This window comes from Acipenser ruthenus, unplaced genomic scaffold (assembly GCF_902713425.1).
Source record: "Acipenser ruthenus unplaced genomic scaffold, fAciRut3.2 maternal haplotype, whole genome shotgun sequence".
Classification (NCBI taxonomy): Eukaryota; Metazoa; Chordata; class Actinopteri; order Acipenseriformes; family Acipenseridae; genus Acipenser; species Acipenser ruthenus.
The window spans coordinates 15,680-37,500 of record NW_026708509.1 but is presented as its reverse complement, the minus strand read 5'-3'; the positions used below and the strand labels follow the sequence as shown (position 1 = coordinate 37,500).

The window sequence follows — 21,821 nt, the reverse complement described above, 5'->3', positions numbered from 1 at the left end:
TGTGTATCACAGGGTCTCTACACTGCTGTGAGTGTGTGTGTGTGTATCACAGGGTCTCTACACTGCTGTGTGTGTGTGTGTGTATCACAGGGTCTCTACACTGCTGTGAGTGTGTGTGTGTGTCACAGGGTCTCTACACTGCTGTGAGTGTGTGTGTGTATCACAGGGTCTCTACACTGCTGTGAGTGTGTGTGTGTGTATCACAGGGTCTCTACACTGCTGTGAGTGTGTGTGTGTGTATCACAGGGTCTCTACACTGCTGTGAGTGTGTGTGTGTGTATCACAGGGTCTCTACACTGCTGTGAGAGTGTGTGTGTGTATCACAGGGTCTCTACACTGCTGTGAGAGTGTGTGTGTGTATCACAGGGTCTCTACACTGCTGTGAGTGTGTGTGTGTGTCACAGGGTCTCTACACTGCTGTGAGTGTGTGTGTGTGTGTATCACAGGGTCTCTACACTGCTGTGAGTGTGTGTGTGTGTATCACAGGGTCTCTACACTGCTGTGAGAGTGTGTGTGTGTATCACAGGGTCTCTGCACTGCTGTGAGAGTGTGTGTGTGTATCACAGGGTCTCTACACTGCTGTGAGTGTGTGTGTGTGTATCACAGGGTCTCTACACTGCTGTGAGTGTGTGTGTGTGTATCACAGGGTCTCTACACTGCTGTGAGAGTGTGTGTGTGTATCACAGGGTCTCTACACTGCTGTGAGTGTGTGTGTGTGTATCACAGGGTCTCTACACTGCTGTGAGTGTGTGTGTGTGTATCACAGGGTCTCTACACTGCTGTGAGAGTGTGTGTGTGTATCACAGGGTCTCTACACTGCTGTGAGAGTGTGTGTGTGTATCACAGGGTCTCTACACTGCTGTGAGTGTGTGTGTGTGTGTATCACAGGGTCTCTACACTGCTGTGAGTGTGTGTGTGTGTATCACAGGGTCTCTACACTGCTGTGAGAGTGTGTGTGTGTATCACAGGGTCTCTACACTGCTGTGAGAGTGTGTGTGTGTATCACAGGGTCTCTACACTGCTGTGAGTGTGTGTGTGTGTATCACAGGGTCTCTACACTGCTGTGAGTGTGTGTGTGTGTATCACAGGGTCTCTACACTGCTGTGAGAGTGTGTGTGTGTATCACAGGGTCTCTACATGACACTGCACTGCTGTGTGAGTGTGTGTGTGTATCACAGGGTCTCTACACTGCTGTGAGTGTGTGTGTGTATCACAGGGTCTCTACACTGCTGTGAGTGTGTGTGTGTGTATCACAGGGTCTCTACACTGCTGTGTGTGTGTGTGTGTGTATCACAGGGTCTCTACACTGCTGTGAGTGTGTGTGTGTGTATCACAGGGTCTCTACACTGCTGTGTGTGTGTGTGTGTGTATCACAGGGTCTCTACATGATACTGCACTGCTGTGAGCTGTTCTGTGCCGACTCTCTCAACGCTCTGAAGTCCAGCTCCTGGAACGAACCAAACAGACTGAACCCCCGCTCCTGGGCTGGGGGCACCTCAGAGCGTACCACTGCAGCCAGCTCTCGGGGGAGCACCACCTTCCCCCCCACTGCATTCAGGTGGTTGTCATCCTTGGCATTCTGGGGGGGGGGGGGGGGGGGTACAGGAGTTAGTGAGTTTACTAGATATTGTATTCTAGCAGTGTTATTATTATACAGAGCATCCTAGTTCAGATTGTATTCTAGTAGTGTTATTATTATACACAGCATCCTAGTTCATATTGTATTCTAGCAGTGTTATTATTATACACAGCATCCTAGTTCATATTGGATTCTAGTAGTGTTATTATTATACACAGCATCCTAGTTCATATTGTATTCTAGTAGTGTTATTATTATACATAGCATCCTAGTTCATATTGTATTCTAGTAGTGTTATTATTATACAGAGCATCCTAGTTCATATTGTATTCTAGCAGTGTTATTATTATACATAGCATCCTAGTTCATATTGTATTCTAGTAGTGTTATTATTTGCACTTGCTGTAAACTACACTGTATTTAAATATGAAGCTTGCATTGTAACCCTGTGCTGCCCTGTGACACCTGTGTGAGTCGCCTGGGATAAAGGAGTCTGCTAAATGCATCAATAATAATAATAATAATAATAATAATAATAATAATAATAATAATAATAATAATAATAATAATAACAAGATAAATAACAAACATGCAGATGGGGGGTCGGGAGTCGGGGGTCGGGGTTCTGGGGTCGGGCAGGGGGGGGGGGGGGGGGGGGGTTCTCCGGGACTGACCTGCGCGAGCTGGTATTTGTGACGGAAGTGCATTCTCATGGCAGCTCGCTCTCTGTTCCTCTTCTCACAGTGAGCGACTCGCTTCCTCCTGCGCAGAAACGCCAGAGTGTGTTAATAAGAACAGAGGAGTCTCAATAAACACCCCCGAGCCTGGAGCAGAGCCCCCCACCCCCCGGTCAGTGGACTGTGTGCAGCTTTACCTTGCTGTGCCAGTCTCAATAAACACCCCCGAGCCTGGATCAGAGCTGGATTCACTGCAGCATTGCAGAGCCCCCCACCCCCCGGTCAGTGGACTGTGTGCAGCTTTACCTTGCTGTGCCCGTCTCAATAAACACCCCCGAGCCTGGAGCAGAGCTGGATTCACTGCAGCATTGCAGAGCCCCCCACCCTTCCTGCGCGATATTCCCCGAACCCGAACCCTTCTCTGATAGATTGTGTTCTTGCACAGATCGTGCATAAAGACCTCCTCTGATAATCTTGAGCCTCACTTCTCCTCCTCCAGCTCCTCCTGGTATCTGCGCTGCTCCTCCGCGGTCCTGCCTGTCTGCCTGCGGGGGGCGCTGTGCTGCTCCCTCTCCTTCCCGTCCAGAGACAGGCACGACGAGAACAGGTTGATCGGAGCCCCGAGGACAGACTTTACCATCGAAGCCATGACCAACACACACGCGCTCTGACACGCCTGAGACACGCCAACACACGCTAGCACACCGCAGCACGCACTAATACACTGAGACACCGAGGCACTCAGACACTAATACACTGAGACACTGACACACTCAGACACTAATACACTGAGACACTGACACACTCAGACACCGAGACACTGACACACTCAGACACTAATACACTGAGACACTGAGACACTGACACACTCAGACACTGAGACACTCAGACACTGAGACACTAATACACTGAGACACAGAGGCACTCAGACACTGAGACACCGAGGCACTCAGACACTGAGGCACTAATACACTGAGACACCGAGGCACTGAGACACTGAGACACTCAGACGCTGAGACACTGATCACTGACGCACTGACACTCTGAGACACTAGGAATTCTCTAACTCACTCAGTGATCACTATGTGTGTACAGTATAAACCGCTCTGTATCTCCCCTGACACACACACTCACTGTCCCACTCCTCTGTCTCTCTTTCACACACACACACTCACTGTCCCACTCCTCTGTCTCTCTTTCACACACACACACTCACTGTCCCACTCCTCTGTCTCTCTTTCACACACACACACACTCAGTCTCACTCCCTTCACTCTTTCACACACACACAGACACACACACACTCCCGTCTCTCTTTCACACACACACACTCTCACTGTCTCACTGCAGATCAGCTTCTCAGAAGGAGGGTTGTGGATCCTGACAGGAAAGAGAACATTTTAAAAAATAGAAATCACGACCAGCGATCGTGAAATAAAGGACAGAGAAACAGGGAACAGGGTTGTGATGTTAGGCAAGGAAGTTATTATAGCAGCCGTGCATGAGGAGAATAAACTAACCCCTTCCCAAATGATCTGCAGTGACAACGCAGACAGACAGACAGACAGACAGACAGACAGGGGCACTACAATGGCAATGGTTCTGTATTACACTGAGGGGCAATGGCAGCACAAGTTGTTGATGATGCATAGCTCACCCACCTCCCCCCCCCCAGTCTCTGTAAGTCACTTTGGATAAAAGCGTCTGCTGAATGACTCATTAATGATAACTAATAATAACCTAGCATGGAGATGTCCATGTATTTTTAATAACAGAACATACTACCAGAGAGAGGGAGAGGGGAGAGGAGAGAGAGACGGAGAGAGAGACAGAGAAGTGCTCACCTGTTGGGTTGAGTAGTCCATGCAGGGCAGTAGAAACTCCTTGTGAGCAGACGAATCCTCCAGCCTGCAGTCGATACAGTCGTGGTTATTCTGTGAGTGTGATCGGTGGGTCTGCCTGTCTGGTCCCTGCTCCTCTCTCTCCCTCTCTCTCCGGGGTTGCACTGCTGGTGTTCCAGACTGTACTCAGAGTGGATTAGGGGGCCCAGACCAAATCCTTTCAGCTGGGATCAGTGGGCCATGGATTTTAGATTGGGGATTAGATTAGAGCACATTATTTAAGGGGGGGGGGGGGGGTAGTCTGAGAATTTTTTTAATTAAAAATGTCCAGTAAAATACTTTATTGTTAACACACAGTTGACACAAAGTGACAAATACTCAGAGAAAGAAACACACACAGGCCAGGAGAGGGTTGTGTTAGTGAGTGTGTAGGTGTGTTGTCTTGTGTTCCCAGTACACACACACACACACACACACAGGGTTGCGTTGTTGTGTGCCGTGCTTCGTTCTCAGAGGCAGGTGCGGAGCCGTGTAATCCGTCAGGAAGTGCGCACAGATTCAGCTGCATTAACAGAGCCGTGAGGCGCAGCCGCTGCCCTCGCTGTAGTAAAAACACAGCAAAGTGTGACACAGCACAGTGACAGCATGGGAAAGCATAGGCAAGCATTGCAAAGCACAGAGAGGTCTGGGAAAGCATAGGCAAGCATTGTAAAGCACAGAGAGGTCTGGTAAAGCATAGGCAAGCATTGCAAAGCACAGAGAGGTCTGGGAAAGCATAGGGAAGCATTGTAAAGCACAGAGAGGTCTGGTAAAGCATAGGGAAGCATTGTAAAGCACAGAGAGGACTGGTAAAGCATAGGGAAGCATTGTAAAGCACAGAGAGGTCTGGGAAAGCATAGGGAAGCATTGTAAAGCAGAGGTGTGGTTTGGCATATTTAAAAAGTAAACTAACCCTTATAAAAGTGTCCCATAGTAAAAGCACCGCACAGTGTGATAAAGCACAGTGACAGTTCTTACCTTTTTAGCTGTAACAACATTACCGCCGGTCCCACTTGAAAGGAAAGCTGACCAGGGCTTTAGAATCGGCACTGAAGGGGTTACTGGTCGGACATTGAGACGGGGACACCATTACCAGAACGAGTCTGTCGACAGGTCAGCCCCTAAATCATGGTGTTTCAGGGTCACCACAATGGCCAAGGACGTTCAGATAAGAGGACGTCTCAGGGACGTTCAGATAAGAGAGGAGCGATGGCTGTTATCATTGCAAGCCCATCTGTGCTCGTCTGGTGTGATGCGTGTGTGTGTAAGAGACACACCAGGGCCGAAGGACTTACATCCCCCTGAATGAACTCATAGAGGCCAATGAAAGCTGCTGAATAATGTTCCCTTGTTAACATATTGAATTCCACCCCCTCTATATAGAATGAACTCCCTCAGCTTCATAGAGTCCAATGAAAGCTGCTGAATAATGTTCCCTTGTTAACATATTGAATTCCACCCCCTCTATATAGAATGAACTCCCTCAGCTTCATAGAGTCCAATGAAAGCTGCTGAATAATGTTCCCTTGTTAACATATTGAATTCCACACCCTCTATATAGAATGAACTCCCTCAGCTTCATAGAGTCCAATGAAAGCTGCTGAATAATGTTCCCTTGTTAACATATTGAATTCCACCCCCTCTATATAGAATGAACTCCCTCAGCTTCATAGAGTCCAATGAAAGCTGCTGAATAATGTTCCCTTGTTAACATATTGAATTCCACCCCCTCTATATAGAATGAACTCCCTCAGCTTCATAGAGTCCAATGAAAGCTGCTGAATAATGTTCCCTTGTTAACATATTGAATTCCACCCCCTCTATATAGAATGAACTCCCTCAGCTTCAGAGTCCAATGAAAGCTGCTGAATAATGTTCCCTTGTTAACATATTGAATTCCACCCCCTCTATATAGAATGAACTCCCTCAGCTTCATAGAGTCCAATGAAAGCTGCTGAATAATGTTCCCTTGTTAACATATTGAATTCCACCCCCTCTATATAGAATGAACTCCCTCAGCTTCATAGAGTCCAATGAAAGCTGCTGAATAATGTTCCCTTGTTAACATACTGAATTTCACACTCGCTTCCTTGTATAGTTTTCCAGATACTGAACGAAAAAAAGTGACAAAAACAAACAGAAAGTAAATAAATGCAACATTTCACAATCTCTCCTGAAATACTGTTCTGCTGTTACGGCTGGAATGTAATTGATGTAATTTTGTAGTTTCTTTGATCACATGATGTTAAATAAAAATTACATTCATAGTTGTTTTTGTTTTTTTTTTTTTTAAAGTGTCTCAATCCTAAGATTCTATGCAGACTTGTGTCCACAGCTTCCTGTTTAAACACTGTGAGTTTTTTGTTTTAATCTGTCCAGTGATGGAGCCGTGCTTGAAAGGGTTACAAGGCTTCCAGCGGGTGGATTTTCTTATATTGTTCGCTTCTCGGACTCTCATTGAAGCTGCAGTCGGGTGAGAGGGAGTCACTTCACTGTGGAGAGCTGCTGTAATCTGTGCAGCCGCCCAGTACAGAGAGAGCCCAGCACAGAGCCCGTCAGCGCAGACACACACACACACACACACACACCCAGGAGAGGCTCAAAGAAGAGAGCCCAGCACAGAGCCCGTCAGCGCAGACACACACACACACACACACCCAGGAGAGAGGCTCAAAGAGAGCCCAGTACAGAGCACGTCTGCGCAGACACACAACCAGGAGAGAGGCTCAAAGAAGAGAGCCCAGCACAGAGCACGTCAGTGCAGACACACACACACCCAGGAGAGAGACTCAAAGAGAGCCCAGTACAGAGCACGTCTGCGCAGACACACAACCAGGAGAGAGGCTCAAAGAAGAGAGCCCAGCACAGAGCACGTCAGTGCAGACACACACACACCCAGGAGAGAGACTCAAAGAGAGCCCAGTACAGAGCACGTCTGCGCAGACACACAACCAGGAGAGAGGCTCAAAGAAGAGAGCCCAGCACAGAGCACGTCAGCGCAGACACACACACACCCAGGAGAGAGACTCAAAGAAGAGAGCCCAGCACAGAGCTCGTCAGCGCAGACACACACGCAGGAGAGACTCAAAGAAGAGAGCCCAGCACAGAGCTCGTCAGCGCAGACACACACGCAGGAGAGACTCAAAGAAGAGAGCCCAGCACAGAGCACGTCAGTGCAGACACACACACACACACCCAGGAGAGAGACTCAAAGAAGAGAGCCCAGCACAGAGCTCGTCAGTGCAGACACACACACAACCAGGAGAGAGACTCAAAGAAGAGAGCCCAGCACAGAGCCCGTCAGTGCAGACACACACACCCACCCAGGAGAGAGGCTCAAAGAAGAGCTCCCGGGTTTGCTTGCGGTGAACGGTCTGTAAAGACGAGGTTCACTGGCGTTTACCTCCACACGAGGAATCCAAACTCGACCGGTGGTTCTGAACCAGTGTGTGTGAGTGAATCCCAGTAAAGCCCTCCCAATCCGAATCCAGCCCCACAGAAACACAAAAGACAGGATAGAAAATCACAAAGATACAGATCAGAAACAATACGGATAGACACAGACACAAGAAAGTCACAAAGATACAGACACTAGAAAGACTCAATACAGGCAGACACGCCAGCAACACAGAAACACAAACAACACAGGTACAAATGGAAAGACCCACTGCTCTGACCAGCTTTAAAATAACCCAGCTGCTGTACATCAACAAAAAATAAAAGGTCATTTCATTTGTCGGCAGGATCAATATAAAGTTTCTTTATTATAAAACACTGAACAATGAAACCCAACATCCGACAGAATGAGACGACTCCGCCCACGCATTCACACACGCAAACATACAAACACACACACGTGTCCGTGCCCCAGCCCTCCGACAGAACAGCATGACAAAACAATAAATAAATCATGAGATCAGGGTGGAGGCAGCAGGAAGGCCAGCTGGATAGTTTTGCACGAGTCAGTATTCAGAGTCCGCTCATTAAACCGTTAAAATAATAATAATAATAATAATAATAATAATAATACATGGATATCAACCAAACCCAGACAACATTTACAAGGCTTGTTATTTACAATAAGAATCCCCCCCCCCCCCCACAGGATTGTTCAGTCTGTGTGCGAGCTGGACTAGTTTCTCTTGGGCTTCCTCACAGCAGCACAAGAGGGCGCCCACACGAGGCTGTTGACGGGACAGGAGTCTAAATTAAACGGTTTATCAAAAGCACCAGCAAAAAATCCTACAACAAAAAATAATCATCCTCATTTAAATTCCCCTGAACTCCCTGCACCCCCCCCCCCCTCGGAGCACCATGCCGTAGAGAAGACTGTTTTGGGGGGGGGGGGGGGTTGGGGGGGTTCAATATTGCCGGCTTGCATGTCATTTTTTGTGTTTTTTTTTTTTTATATAAAATATATATCTTATTTTTAACCACAATGTCTCCCCCCGCTCCGCCCCGCCCCCAAAAGAATTAATCATTAATCTTCAACATCGGCAATAAACACAGTCGTAGCAACAAACAAAAAAGACCAACTTGAATTGTACTTGATATCGTTTCATATATACAATATATACAAGTATTTTAAATTGTTGCTTTTCCATATATATATATATATATATATACCCTCCTGCCCTCCCCAGCAGCCTGTCCTCGCCCCTCTCTTCAGAATCTGAGGGACAGGAGGAGGAAAGATGGAAGGAACAGATAAGACATGGACACACAGGGAGAGGAGGGAGGGTGGACGGCAAAGTAACAGCAGCAATGAGCTGTTCCCGACTCCTCCCACCCCTCTACACAGTTTTCCAAGGCTTTGATTGGCTCGTTGGGTGGCTGGGACTGTGTGTGCTGCGGTTGACTGTGAGGCCAAAGGTTTAGCATCTCCCTCTAGAATGAAGTGATTCTGCTTCCTAAAGTCCAACGAACGCTGCAGAATAACGTTCCCTCAACATACTGAATTACACCCCCACCGCTTTGTATAGTTTTCCAGAAATACTTAACAACGAAAAACTGAAAAATGTGACATTTTGAAATCTAACAAGAAATACTGTTCGGCTGTGATGGCTTCCTTCCGGCAGACTTCATATTTATTTTTTGCGATATCATTTTGTAGTTTCTTTTGATATCACGATGTTAAAATAAAATATCTAAATTATGTTCACATGTTTTTGTTTTTTCTAATCATGTCTCCGTCCTAAAACCCCAGGTGATGTCAACGTTTTGGTGCTCTCTGTACTTGTTCTGATCAAAACACAGAGCTGGATCAACACTGCGAGAGAGAGAGAGAGAGAGAGAGGATTTATAAAACAGACACGCTGTGAAGACTGAGAGAGAGACGGCACACTGAAAACAAGAAGAAAATAATAATAAATAATAATAAAGTTCTCTTGTACTACACTGCGCTCTCTGGCTGGCTCCAGGTTTTATGATTATTCACAAGAGTTCAACGTCCGTGTGTTCTGTGCTTCACTGCGAGAATTTCCAGATTTCATGATTGTTAAAACTCAAGTCTTTGTGGAGCCCTCGCATTGCAGCCGACTCTCTCTCTCACACACACACACACACAGGCAGGGTCTCGCTGCTCCCCGCTGCACCCCCAAACTAATACTGCACGTGAAATAAGGAAGTTCAGGTGATCGAGTCTTTTATCACTCTCTGCTAAACCCGCTGCTCCACCCACAACTCCCACTGAGCCAATCAAAGCAGTGGAGCCACTGGCCACCCGTAGTCTGGCTAGCCCTGGGTGGTGAGGTGGCTGGCAGGGGGCTTCATGGTCTGGCTAGCCCTGGGTGGTGAGGTGGCTGGCAGGGGGCTTCATGGTCTGGCTAGCCCTGGGTGGTGAGGTGGCTGGCAGGGGGCCTCGTGGTCTGGCTAGCCCTGGGTGGTGAGGTGGCTGGCAGGGGGCTTCATGGTCTGGCTAGCCCTGGGTGGTGAGGTGGCTGGCAGGGGGTTTCGTAGTCTGGCTAGCCCTGGGTGGTGAGGTGGCTAGCAGGGGGTTTCAGAGTCCATGCCTCCTGGTCACCGGCCGGCATCTCCACCACCCTCCCAGGGTCCTGGTCATCGGCTGATGTCCCGGCCCCCCTCCCAGTTCTTGGCTCCGGCTGGCTCGGGGGCCCCGGGGCCACGCAGCGGGCTGAAGAAGGGGTGCTTCAGGGAGTCTGCGAGGGACAGGCGCTTGGAGGGCTCGAACTCCAGCATGCTTTCAATCAGATCAAACAGGAGGTGGTGATCCTCCGCCTCTGACAGCATGTACCTCTGAGAGGGGGGGGAGAGAGAGAGGAGGGAGAGGGGAGAGAGAGAGAGAGAGAGAGAGAGAGAGAGAGAGACGAGAGGGAGGAGAGAGAGAGACGAGAGAGAGAGAGAGAGAGAGAGAGAGAGAGAGGAGGGAGGGGGGAGAGAGAGAGAGAGAGAGAGAGAGAGAGAGAGGAGGGAGGGGGGAGAGAGAGAAGGGAGGGGGGAGAGAGAGAGAAGGGAGGGGGGAGAGAGAGAGAAGGGAGGGGGGAGAGTTAAAACAAGACAGACCATTTTAACTGAAATGTGAAAGGGAGGGAGACACACACAGACACTGCTCTGAGTTTACACTGACAGACAGACAGACAGACAGACAGACAGAGACACCCCTCACGCATGGAGAGAGCCAGTCTCTTACCCGCAGTGGTTTGCAGTTCTCTCGGACGTATCTCCCCGCGGAGGAGTTCTCATCCCAGTCCAGCCGGCCGTGGTAGAAATACTTCTGCTTCCTGCGGGACCCAGAGAGAGAGAGAGAGAGAGAGAGAGAAGATCGAGTTACCATCCCATCCCATCCACAGCACAGTGATCCAACACACAACTGAACCCTGGTGTGAACCCTCAAGCACGGAATACTGAAAACAGCTGAAAAATAATAATAAAAAGTTATTTTGGATACATAATAAATGCATTTTTCACTGATGATTTTTTTCATTGCTTTATATTGGGGGGGGATGGCATCCGACTCTGATTTTTTATTTATTATTATTATTATTATTTATTTCTTAGCAGACGCCCTTATCCAGGGCGACTTACAATCGCAAGCAAATACAAATACATTCAAGTGTTACAATACAATTCATACAATAAGAGCAAGAAATACAATAATTCTCAAGTGTGACAAACCACAATTCAATAATACAGCAGATAATAGTGAATGTTACATCAGGATATGATTAAATAAGATTTTGCAGGAAAGGGTTAATAATAATAATAATAATAATAATAATAATAATAATAATAATAATAGCAACCCTAAAATGGCACCAAATTAATTATTATTAGCGCAGCCACTTGCCTGGTCTTGCGGATCATTCTGGACGGGATCGGTCCCAGAATCCTCTCCATCATGGCCAGGTGTTCTCTGTTATCATGAGTCTGTGAAACACAGGGGTTTGTTTATTCCTCTCTCTCTCTCATCCCGGGCCTCGGGGCTGAATCACACCCGGGGTCTGGCTAGCCAAACCCCTCCCAAGGCTAGCATGGGAGGTCTGAAGACTCAGTGGAGGGAATAGCAACTCCCAGCCCCTCCCTCCCTGGGTCCTGGTCATCAGCTGGTCCCAGCCCCTCCCTCCCTCCCTCCCTCCCTGGGTCCTGGTCATCAGCTGGTCCCAGCCCCTCCCTCCCTCCCTCCCTGGGTCCTGGTCATCAGCTGGTCCCAGCCCCTCCCTCCCTCCCTCTCATATGAAGCAGCTCCTGAATCAGTCAGCAGCTTCAATGAACTGCTTCAGCGCCAGCTTGGGAATGAAAACCTGGACTGGATTGTATCACGTGCGGAATGGAGCAGCTCTGTTCTAGGGTCCCCCCCGCCCCGCCCCGCTCACCTGGAACAGCGTGATGCCCAGGTAATACTCGAACACGATGCTGCCGATGCTCCACACGTCACACGGCTGGGTCCAGCCCAGCTCTGCAACGACACGTGACATGTTCAGAGAATAATACTACTGTTCAGCTGCTTTCGTTTCATTTCACTTCTGAGGTTTGAGAGCCACTGCCCTCAGAGACCCAGCGAAGGGCCACACTGCGTACCTAGAATGACCTCGGGGGCCCTGTAATGCCTGGTGGAGACGATGGTGCTGTGGTGCTCGTGGTCAAACGTGGCGCTGCCGAAATCCACGACCCTCACCGCGGTGTTCTTCACTGTCCGCTCGTCGCGCTTCTGTGGAGAACACAGAGAGAGCGAGAGCGAGAGAGAGAGAGAGAGAGAGAGAGAGAGAGAGAGAGACAGACAGACAGACAGAGAGAGAGAGAGAGAGAGAGAGAGAGAGAGAGAGAGAGAGAGAGAGAGAGAGAGAGAGAGGGGGGAGACAGAGAGAGAGATACAGAGACAGACAGAGAGACAGACACAGTCAGAAAGAGACAGAGAGAGAAACTGTTAAATCATACAGAACATACAACTTTGACCAAAAGTTTTGCATCACCCTCTAGAATTAACTTAATCTAACTTAATGAAAGCTGCTGAACAATGCTCCGTTAACATACTGAATTACACACCGCCGCTTTGTATAGCTTCCCCGTATACTTAACCAAAAACCGACAAGTTGAAAAACTGTGGACCTGCCTTTTCCACGTTGTAGGTGATGGTGTAGTCGGAGTTCACAAAGAGAATATTCTCTGGTTTCAAGTCTGTGTGCGTCAGCTTGTTGTCATGGAGAACTGCAAAGAAACAAAAAACAAACAAAAAAACATCACAGCCGAGAAACCAGAGAACCAGAGCCATCCTAACCAGAGCCATCCTAACCAGAGCCATCCTAACCAGAGCCATCCTAACCAGAGCCATCCCAACCAGAGCCATCCCAACCAGACATCCCAACCAGAGACATGCTAACCAGAGCCATCCTAACCAGAGCCATCCTAACCAGAGCCATCCTAACCAGAGCCATCCTAACCAGAGCCATCCCAACCAGAGCCATCCCAACCAGAGCCATCCTAACCAGAGCCATCCTAACCAGAGCCATCCCAACCAGAGACATCCTAACCAGAGACATCCTAACCAGAGACATCCTAACCAGAGACATCCTAACCAGAGACATCCTAAACCAGAGACATCCTAACCAGAGACATCCTAACGTTTCGATATAGACACGCACACACACACACCTTTGGGGCTTATTACTGGCAGTACAATTTGTACTGGTAACAGGAAACCCCCAAAAAGAGACTGCAGCCAGGAGATTGTGTAGGCGTTCTAATCACTGTATAATAATAATAATAATAATAATAATAATAATAATAGGCGGCTCAGGACTCACACTTGACGGCCAGGCACAGCTGGTAGCCCATGTGGCGGACCTGGTGCAGGGGGTAGGGCAGGTAGTTGTTCTCCTTGAGGAAATCGAAGGTGCTGAGAGCCAGCAGCTCAAAGGAGAGGCACATGTGCCCGTGATAGTCAAACCAGTCAAACATCTGAATACACAGACTGCAGGGGAGAGAGAAGGGAGGGAGTGAGAGAGTGTGAGAGAGAGAGAGAGGGGAAGAGAGAGAGAGAGAGAGGGGAAGAGACAGAGAGACAAGACAAAAAACAAAAAAAAAAATCAGCAAAACCAAATAAATCCATTAACTACAAAATTACAAAGTAGTGTGTCCTCACACAGCATTTACCGGGTTAACAGACACATTTAAAACGTTCCTCTTGGCGTACGACACTCACTGTTTGTTGTCTGGGTCTTTCGCGTTGATTTTTTCCAGCACGTTGATCTCCAGTCGCGCTGCCTCTTTGTACTTCTCCACGTTCTTGATTATTTTGAGAGCCACTCGCGCTCCGCCCCTGCAAGACAGAGCCAGCAAACTATCACAAGCAGAGCAGAGGCTGTAGGCGTGTTTCACAAGCTGTAGGCGTGTTTCACCAGCTGTAGGCGTGTTTCACCAGCTGTAGGCATGTTTCACCAGCTGTAGGCGTGTTTCACCAGCTGTAGGCGTGTTTCACCAGCTGTAGGCGTGTTTCACCAGCTGTAGGCGTGTTTCACCAGCTGTAGGCGTGTTTCACCAGCTGTAGGCGTGTTTCACCAGCTGCAGGCGTGTTTCACAAGCTGTATTACATGTTTGCTCAATCCAGCCATTTTCATTATCAAAATTCCCATTCCCTCTTAATCAATTCCGACACATCATCACTCATTAAAACTGCAATTAGCAGCATCACGGTGGTAAATCTTCACGTCTCTTACGATATCAAGTCCTCCGAATGAATTTCCCAGCTCATTTTAAAATGGGTTTGAAAAACAGGAATCGACCCCAACCCAACTCTGATTGGAGACGGTGTAACGCGTGCAGGGGCAGCCCCCGCCCCCGCCCCCGCCCCCGAACATCAGCTTATGAACTTGCCAAGTGATTGTGAAGCGGACTTACCTTCGATGGTCGATGCACTGCACCACCCGCCCGAAGGTGCCTTCACCTAGAGTGCTAACAATCTCATCTAAACCAAGGGGGGGGAGACAGAGAGAGAGAGAGAACCGAGGGGTTAGAGACTCAGGGGGGCGAAGAGCAGCCACACAGCGCTAACAGCAGCATCAAAGATGAGACAGAGAGAGAGAGAGAGAGAGATCAAATCAGACAGGCGCACACAATAATGAACGAAGCAGGAATATATATATAGATATTACACAAGCCCTACCCTCCTAAACAGATAAAAAAAAAACCAAGTGCTGTTTTCAAGACTCAGTTTTCTTCAATAATATGAAAATACAGTATTGCAATACGGGCCACATTCTCTTAAGAGTAAAATAAATGCATTTAAAATGAATATAGAAGAAATCAGACGGCTTCTAATACCATCTGCCTTGGGGGAGGTGGGGGGGGGGGGCTCGATCAGTTCTCTTATTTTGTTTCAAATCAAAATGATATAAAATGCTCTAAAAAAATTGGTCAAATGAAGTTTTTTAAAAATTCAAAGGAAGGAAGGCAAGTGAAAATTTCAGGATTTGTGTCTATAATGGTTTATATATTTATATACGTTTTCTTATAAAACAAATACTCTCAATAATAATAATAATAATAATAATAATAATAATAATAATAATAATAATAATAAGCAAGGAGACCCAAATAGACAAAAAAAAGCAAACAGGTTAATTCATTCCTAAATAATTCCTATTGAAAAAAAAAAAAACTGTCGCTGATTCTTTTATTTTGGAAGGGAGATTGGGGGGGGGGGGGGGGGGGGGGGTGGCGGGGGGGAGGAGGGGAAAAAAAATCCCTTCTCATAAAAAAACAAAACCAAAAAAATTTAAAAAAAACCTAAAAAAACCCCCTAAAACAGAGGCACTGAAATGTTATAATGTTACGGATCTGGCTGTGTGTACATCTTTGTTGAAGGCAGTCGCCGGAACGATAGACCAGGTGCCCTTCCTCGTCATCCCTCACGCTCTGCGCCCGTGTCCTGCCTGGGCCACTGCTGTGTCCACTCCTCTGCAGGGCACAGCCACGGGGGGGGCAAACCATTAGGGGTTCGGGCAATCGCAGTGGTGGGTTGTAGTTTGGAGCAGAGGCAGCAGCAGCAGTAGCGGTAGCAGTAGTGGTAGGAGTTGATTTTCCCCACAGCCAATTCATATCACGGCACACAGGAATATATAACGATAGGGATATTGGAAGGGAACAATGTCAAAGATCACAGTTCGATTTTTATTTTTATTTTTTTTTTGGTTTTTCTTTTTGTGCTTATTTTTCCTTTTTCTTAAATAAAAGAAAATAAATAAATAAATAAATAAAAAACAGAGGAAATAAATATTAAAGAAAAAATAAAAATCAATCTCAGTTATTATTTATTAAGAACTGCAAAACAGGTTTCTTGTTTCCACAACCCACCCCCAACCCTCACCAAAAACCCTGCAAGTTAATTCAAGTTTACCCGACTGCATCATCACCCCCCCCGCCCCCCTCCCTCCCTCCCTCAAGAGAGGCAGCTGCCTGCTGTGATGGATACTGCCTGCACAGACCACTCGAGACAGCCTGTACAGCACACAGACACTGAGCTTAAACACATGAACCCCCCCACTTCAAAACAGGGGGGTCCAGGGAGTGTAGTGAATATAAAAACAGAACACATTCAGGAAATTAAAAAAGAAAAGGTCATCTGGAAATAACTACGCCCACCACGTTTCAATCACTGCGGAGTGTCACTACTGTAATACATACTAACAATAATAATAATAATAATAATAATTAGTCAAGGCTGGGCAAATTCCCTTCACCTGATTTCATAACAAACTGCTGTGACCCCTTCAGTTTAATTCAGGCTGATTATACAGCACGTGATGATATACAAGCTATGCAATTCCACAGGTGTTGTGTGAACATCCAGCGTGTGCTCCCACAAGCGCTGCTTCCCTGTCTGTGAAGATTGCCAGCTGTACTCGGCTAACCACAAAGTCAAATCAGATATTATTAGAAGATACTGAATTTCCAAACACACACACACAGGGTTTCTGCACAGCATCTAAAAACAGTGCTGTCACTGAAGACCATTTATCAGTCATATGTACGTTTTAATTTTTTGCAGGAGAGAGACGCTTAACCCAGCGCCACCGTTCAGCTCAACTGAACCGACAGTATTGAGTTCTATGGAAGCCGCACGGCAAGCAAATTTCTCCAGCCTTGATCTGCATGAAACCTACAGACCAGATTTTACTTCAATATTATTAACATTATCATGAATATAAAGCTGCTGTCATTACTGTCTCTACAGGGGTGCGGTAGGGGGTAGGGGGTAGGGGGTAGGGAGGGTGCTAAATCATAACAGCAGCTGTTGGGAGAGATGCCCCAGTATTTTGGCCGCTGTTCCGGCTTCCTCTCCGATGAGTCAGACAGCTCATCCCGGAGCGGAGCTCTGTTAATTAAAGGGGCAGCGTCCCGTTTGCACGCTCGCTGTTTTCTCACAAGCAGACCGGGGGAAATGGTTTGTTCCCAGCCTCGCTCCTCGGTACCTACTTGCCAAAGCTTTCAGCAGTAGGTGGTTACGAGTTACACCTTTGCGTTTGTCTTCTACATTTTAGTGGAAACATACGATCAAAATCCGATTTAAATATGGTCAAAAGCAATTATATATATTTAAAAAAAAAGCACAAACAGGAGCACTACACCTTTAATTAAACAATCAGAAGTTCTTGCAGCTAAAAACTGTTACTGGATTAAATATAGTAGAACAAATATAAATATATACAAAAATAAAAACAGCAATATTATCCAAAAGCCGAGCTTCAGTTTATTCACAACAGTAAAATCTTCAAGCTGTCTTTCCTTCTCCTCTCAATTGAAACCCAAGTCACCGAACATACAGCCCCGTGATATACTTACAACACACCGACAGATACACTGCAGGCAAGTGCTGTACAGTGTGCTGTGCTTCCCCATTCCCAAAGCATACAGTATGGCAAGAGAAGCACAGAGAGAGAGAGAGAGAGAGAGAGAGAGAGAGAGAGAGAGAGAGAGAGAGAGAGAGAGAGAGCTCCCTCCACTCCTCCTGTGAGACTGGGCCTGCGATGAACACCGTGCAGGAGGGGGTGGGAGGAGGGGAGGGGGCTGGCCCACGCTACAGTCTTATGTTTAGAAACACCCCCCCTCCCCTCCCCTCTCCTCCCCTCTCTCATCTGTCTCCTGCAGCTTTCTCAAGATGGAGCCCGTGTCAGAGACAGCTGGCAGCTCTCAGGATCTTCACATCTCCTTTCTCTGTAGAAAGTATAAGCTGTCTTCACTGGGGCTTTTAATAGACGATACAGATTTCTAACCCTGAATCCTGAACTCGGGAAATCAACAGAAATCAACCAGAGAGACGCCTCGCTTAACCCAGCGCTAACATTTAGAAGCACCACCGTTCAGCTCAACTGAACTGACAGTATTGAGTTCTACGGAAGCCGCACAGCAAGCAAATTTCTCCAGCCTTGATCTGCATGAACCTACAGACCAGACACCCTCCTTTCCATTCCCAGTATGAAGCAAGCTGGCTTAACTGGGTTTTAAAAACACGATAAAAGGACAGACTTCTAAACCGGAAGTGGGTTTCACCCGAAAACGGGGTTTAAAATAAATAAATATAGTGCATCTATTATAAAAATCACAGATGCTTTCAGGATCCTTACTGAGCAACATAAACCGGGTCTCAAAAACTCTGATTAGCGCTAAACGTGGACTTCGTTGCCAAGGTAACATTCCAGGATTCATTCTAAATGTACATTCTAAAGATGCAAGGTCGACAAAACGAACTTCCGCAAACGAGTCGTGTCCCTCGGGAACCAAGAGCAGCGAAGCACAGGGTTCGAAACTCTCTCACTGTCTCTCTGTCGACGGGCGATATAGCGGAGCATGCGAAGAGCCGGACTACAGAGCAATAATAACACTAATTATAATAAATAAAACACTACACAGCACGGCAGATCAGAAACGTCAACCCAAACTGACATTACTACTGCAAACAGCAAGACGAAATACCACGCCCTGCAATAGAGACTTAAAAATAAAACACGAAACTTATCTATATATGTACATACACACATACTCACAAAAAAAACAAACACAATCAATACATGAATTCATTAATTGAGAGAGGAGGAGGTGATTTCCTACTTACCGAATCCAGGAGCTGCAAAAAGAGTGTTAAATAGAAGACAGAGGTTATTGTGCTGTGGGGGGGGGGGGTGGGGGGTGGGGGGGCAGCACAGACTCACCGATGAGGACGCACTATAAGACCTGGTTCTATGCCTCCTGTGTTTGTGCTTACACCTGCTGGCGGCGCGCTGGCTGTGGTAGGGCTGCTGGCGCTGTGAAGGGAACTCCTCCTCGTAATCGCCTCCGCCTCCTCGGCCCGCCCGGTCCCGGCTGTAGTCCTGGCGCCGGTAGCTGCCGCAGTATCGCCGGGTGTACGCCCGCCGCGCCACACACGGGTCATCGTAGCTGAGGGAGCAAGGAGAAAGGTTGCCGTTATTTACTTATCTGTTTTTAAAGCCATCAGTAGCTGGGGGAGTCGGGTGAACAGAAACGTAACAAGGCAAGTGTCATTTGAAAGCGGAATTAATTAGTTGTCATTATTCACAGAGTGTGAGTGTGTTTGTGTGTGAGTGTGTTTGTGTGTGTGTGCGTGCGTGCGTCTCTGTGTGTGTGTTTGTGTGTGTGCGTGCGGTGTGAGTGTGCGTGCGTGCGTCTCTGTGTGTGCGTGCGGTGTGAGTGTGCGTGTGGTGTGAGTGTGCGTGTGGTGTGAGTGTGCGTGTGGTGTGAGTGTGCGTGCGTGCGTCTCTGTGTGCGTGCGTCTCTGTGTGCGTGCGTCTCTGTGTGCGTGCGTCTCTGTGTGCGTGCGTCTCTGTGTGCGTGCGTCTCTGTGTGCGTGCGTCTCTGTGTGCGTGCGTCTCTGTGTGCGTGCGTCTCTGTGTGCGTGCGTCTCTGTGTGCGTGCGTCTCTGTGTGCGTGCGTCTCTGTGTGCGTGCGTCTCTGTGTGTGCGAGTGTCTCTGTGTGTCCTGACCTCCTGGAGCGCAGGTGGAAGCTGTCCTCATGCCTGTGTCCTCTCCGTTCCCTCTCGCTGCTGCTGGACCGGGACCGGCTGCGTCTCCGCCGGTGCTTGCGGCTCCGGTACCGGTCGTGGTAGCTGTCCCGGCTCCCCCGCTCCGAAGAGCGGAGCCGTCTCGGGAGAGGCATCTGAGAGAGAGAGAGAGAGAGAGAGAGACTGAACACTGAGAACCTCTAGGGACGAACACGAAGCCTGGGAAACAAACCAGTCAGCTTTCAAGCAGATTCACACAGACAATTCATGAAGCAACCGTGCTGTATCACAACAATCCGGACATTATATATATAACAATGTAGCTCTGCGCTACAGGCAGCACGGGACAGAGCACAGGCAGCACAGTGTGATCCTGTTTAACGCTGCAGGGTGGAACACTGCGGGTTCAGCTGCTAAATCCGGTTCCACTGGCTTTCAAGCAAAACACAGCAGCTGTTTACACAGCGACAAAACCTCTGAAGCTGAGGGAACACGAAGCCTGGTTTCAGGAGACTGTAGGTTTCAGGGCGCTGCGCGGCACACCAGGCAGGGAGACTTGGGGGTCTGACACAGCAAACCTCAAACTAGGTCTCCTGGGGGTCTCCTTTCAAACCACATGCTCCTGAAAACAAAAAGTGGCTTCATGTTTAACTCCGCTTCAGACCACAGCATATACAACCTTGTTTCTGTTCATAACTGTAGATTCATAGATCAGCTTTCTTCCCCATCCCTTCCCTCTTGGTTATGAAACATGCCTCTCTATGAATGACGTCTTCAATCACCGGCAGAGCTCAGGAAGAATCAGAAGCATTCACATCCAGGCTTGTTTTGGTTGCTGTGCTCACAGTGGCAGTGCTGATGTCAGAAGAGGCGAGCGCAACGACACACAACCTTCCTACCTGCACAGGACACCGCTACTAAACCGCATCGGTGACACGCACAGAGACTGCAGCGTGGAGTCTGAGTGACTCAGTCACGGCTGATGTCAATTCCAAATGATATTATATTATATAAATGAACTACTGCAGGTAGAGGGGATGCAAATCTCGCAACAGGGTAAAACCAGCTTGTGTCGTGCAGCAAGGAAACAGTACTTTAATTAACTGAGCCCACTCTATCTATCTATCTATCTATCTATCTATCTATCTATCTATACACACACACACGCACGGTAAGCGGACTGTGATCAATAATATTGAGGTTTCAAAAGTTTAGAAGGACACCGTCGTCTTCTCACTACACTGTACAATTATAATTTAGTTTCAGTTTTATCGATAACAGAATGCAGCGTCAACGGTAAACAAATGATATCCTAATTATATTAATGGTGTTTGATGAGAACTCGTGCCAAAACGACCTGTGTGTGCATATCATAATAATAATAATAATAATAATAATAATAATAATAATAACAATAATACGTGCGGTGTCGTGACAATTTATTATTTATTATCACACTTCAGCGGGCGTGTGTATTTTTACGTGGGTTACAGAGAGAATCAAACACCGTATTCCTGTGTGGAAAGACCAACAAGACCGCGACAGCCGTTAAATGAAATGGAATCGGTTTTCAAACCTTGCTCACGATGGTAACTCCTCTCTACTCTCATAAGAAATCAGTATTTTACTCTCCGCCATTTCGCCGAGGACTGCTTGGCTGGCGCGCAGTGATAACCGCCGCCATCTTAACTTCAAACACAACACCGACTATCGCCGGGTACTTTCTAACGCCGCCGCCGCCACACATATATATATATATCTGTTTGTATCTCTCTCTCTCTATATATATACATCTGTTTGTATCTATATATATATATATACGTCTGTTTTGTTTACCGTTTTTGCAGCGAGCCCGGTGCGTTTATCCCACAGGAAATCCGTCTTGGCGGTGTTGTTGAATTTGGAAACCAACCCCCCTCAGAATCTCTCTCTCTGTCTCCCTGCGTGCGTGTTGCGTGCGTGTTGCGTGCGTGTTGCGTGCGTGTTGCGTGCGCGCTCCCGATAGCCGCTCCGTTTGGACTCTCTCTGCGGGTGCGTGCTCGGGCCCGCGGTGCAGAAGGACTCCTGTATTTATTTATTTATTTATTTATTTATTTATTTATTTATTTATTTATCATGGGTTTTTTTTGGCGCTAGGAATTTGACCTTTTTGCATTTTAAAGCAGCGTGTTCATTATTGTTACCGGTTTACATTCAAATATAGCCCCGCCCACAA

General features: G+C 47.6%; 2 protein-coding genes across 5 annotated transcripts in view; both read right to left on the bottom strand.

Moving 5' to 3' along the window:
• The window catches only part of LOC117965068 (complexin-3-like), a 4,823-nt gene extending 516 nt beyond the window's left edge, over positions 1–4,307 (bottom strand). Inside the window, exons 1-4 of the mRNA XM_059021239.1 lie at positions 4,101–4,307; positions 2,742–3,636; positions 2,254–2,341; positions 1–1,579 (exon numbers count right to left, since the gene is read on the bottom strand). The exon at positions 1–1,579 is cut by the window's left edge and continues 516 nt beyond it. Coding sequence (XP_058877222.1) covers positions 1,382–1,579; positions 2,254–2,341; positions 2,742–2,905 — 450 coding nt within the window. The 5' untranslated portion in view covers positions 2,906–3,636; positions 4,101–4,307 and the 3' untranslated portion in view covers positions 1–1,381. The remainder of the gene's footprint in view (positions 1,580–2,253; positions 2,342–2,741; positions 3,637–4,100) is intronic.
• Positions 4,308–7,881: 3,574 nt separating this feature from the next.
• Positions 7,882–21,583, bottom strand: LOC131733787 (dual specificity protein kinase CLK2-like). Of its 4 annotated transcripts, XM_059021235.1 has the most exons (14): positions 21,443–21,571; positions 20,081–20,228; positions 19,589–19,761; positions 18,800–19,025; positions 15,443–15,548; positions 14,490–14,556; positions 13,795–13,911; positions 13,397–13,563; positions 12,706–12,800; positions 12,174–12,303; positions 11,969–12,051; positions 11,439–11,522; positions 10,786–10,872; positions 7,882–10,391 (listed from the first exon to the last, which is right to left on the bottom strand). In XM_059021235.1, exons 3-14 carry the CDS (start codon positions 19,759–19,761, stop codon positions 10,194–10,196), a joined length of 1,533 nt encoding a protein of 510 aa, XP_058877218.1. In that variant the 5' UTR covers positions 20,081–20,228; positions 21,443–21,571; the 3' UTR covers positions 7,882–10,193. The 4 variants fall into 4 exon arrangements, with proteins under 4 accessions (XP_058877218.1, XP_058877217.1, XP_058877219.1 ...); XM_059021234.1 differs by lacking the exon at positions 20,081–20,228 and having other exon boundaries at positions 21,443–21,583; XM_059021236.1 differs by lacking the exon at positions 20,081–20,228 and having other exon boundaries at positions 12,174–12,300; positions 21,443–21,583.
• Between the last annotated feature and the right edge of the window lie 238 nt (positions 21,584–21,821).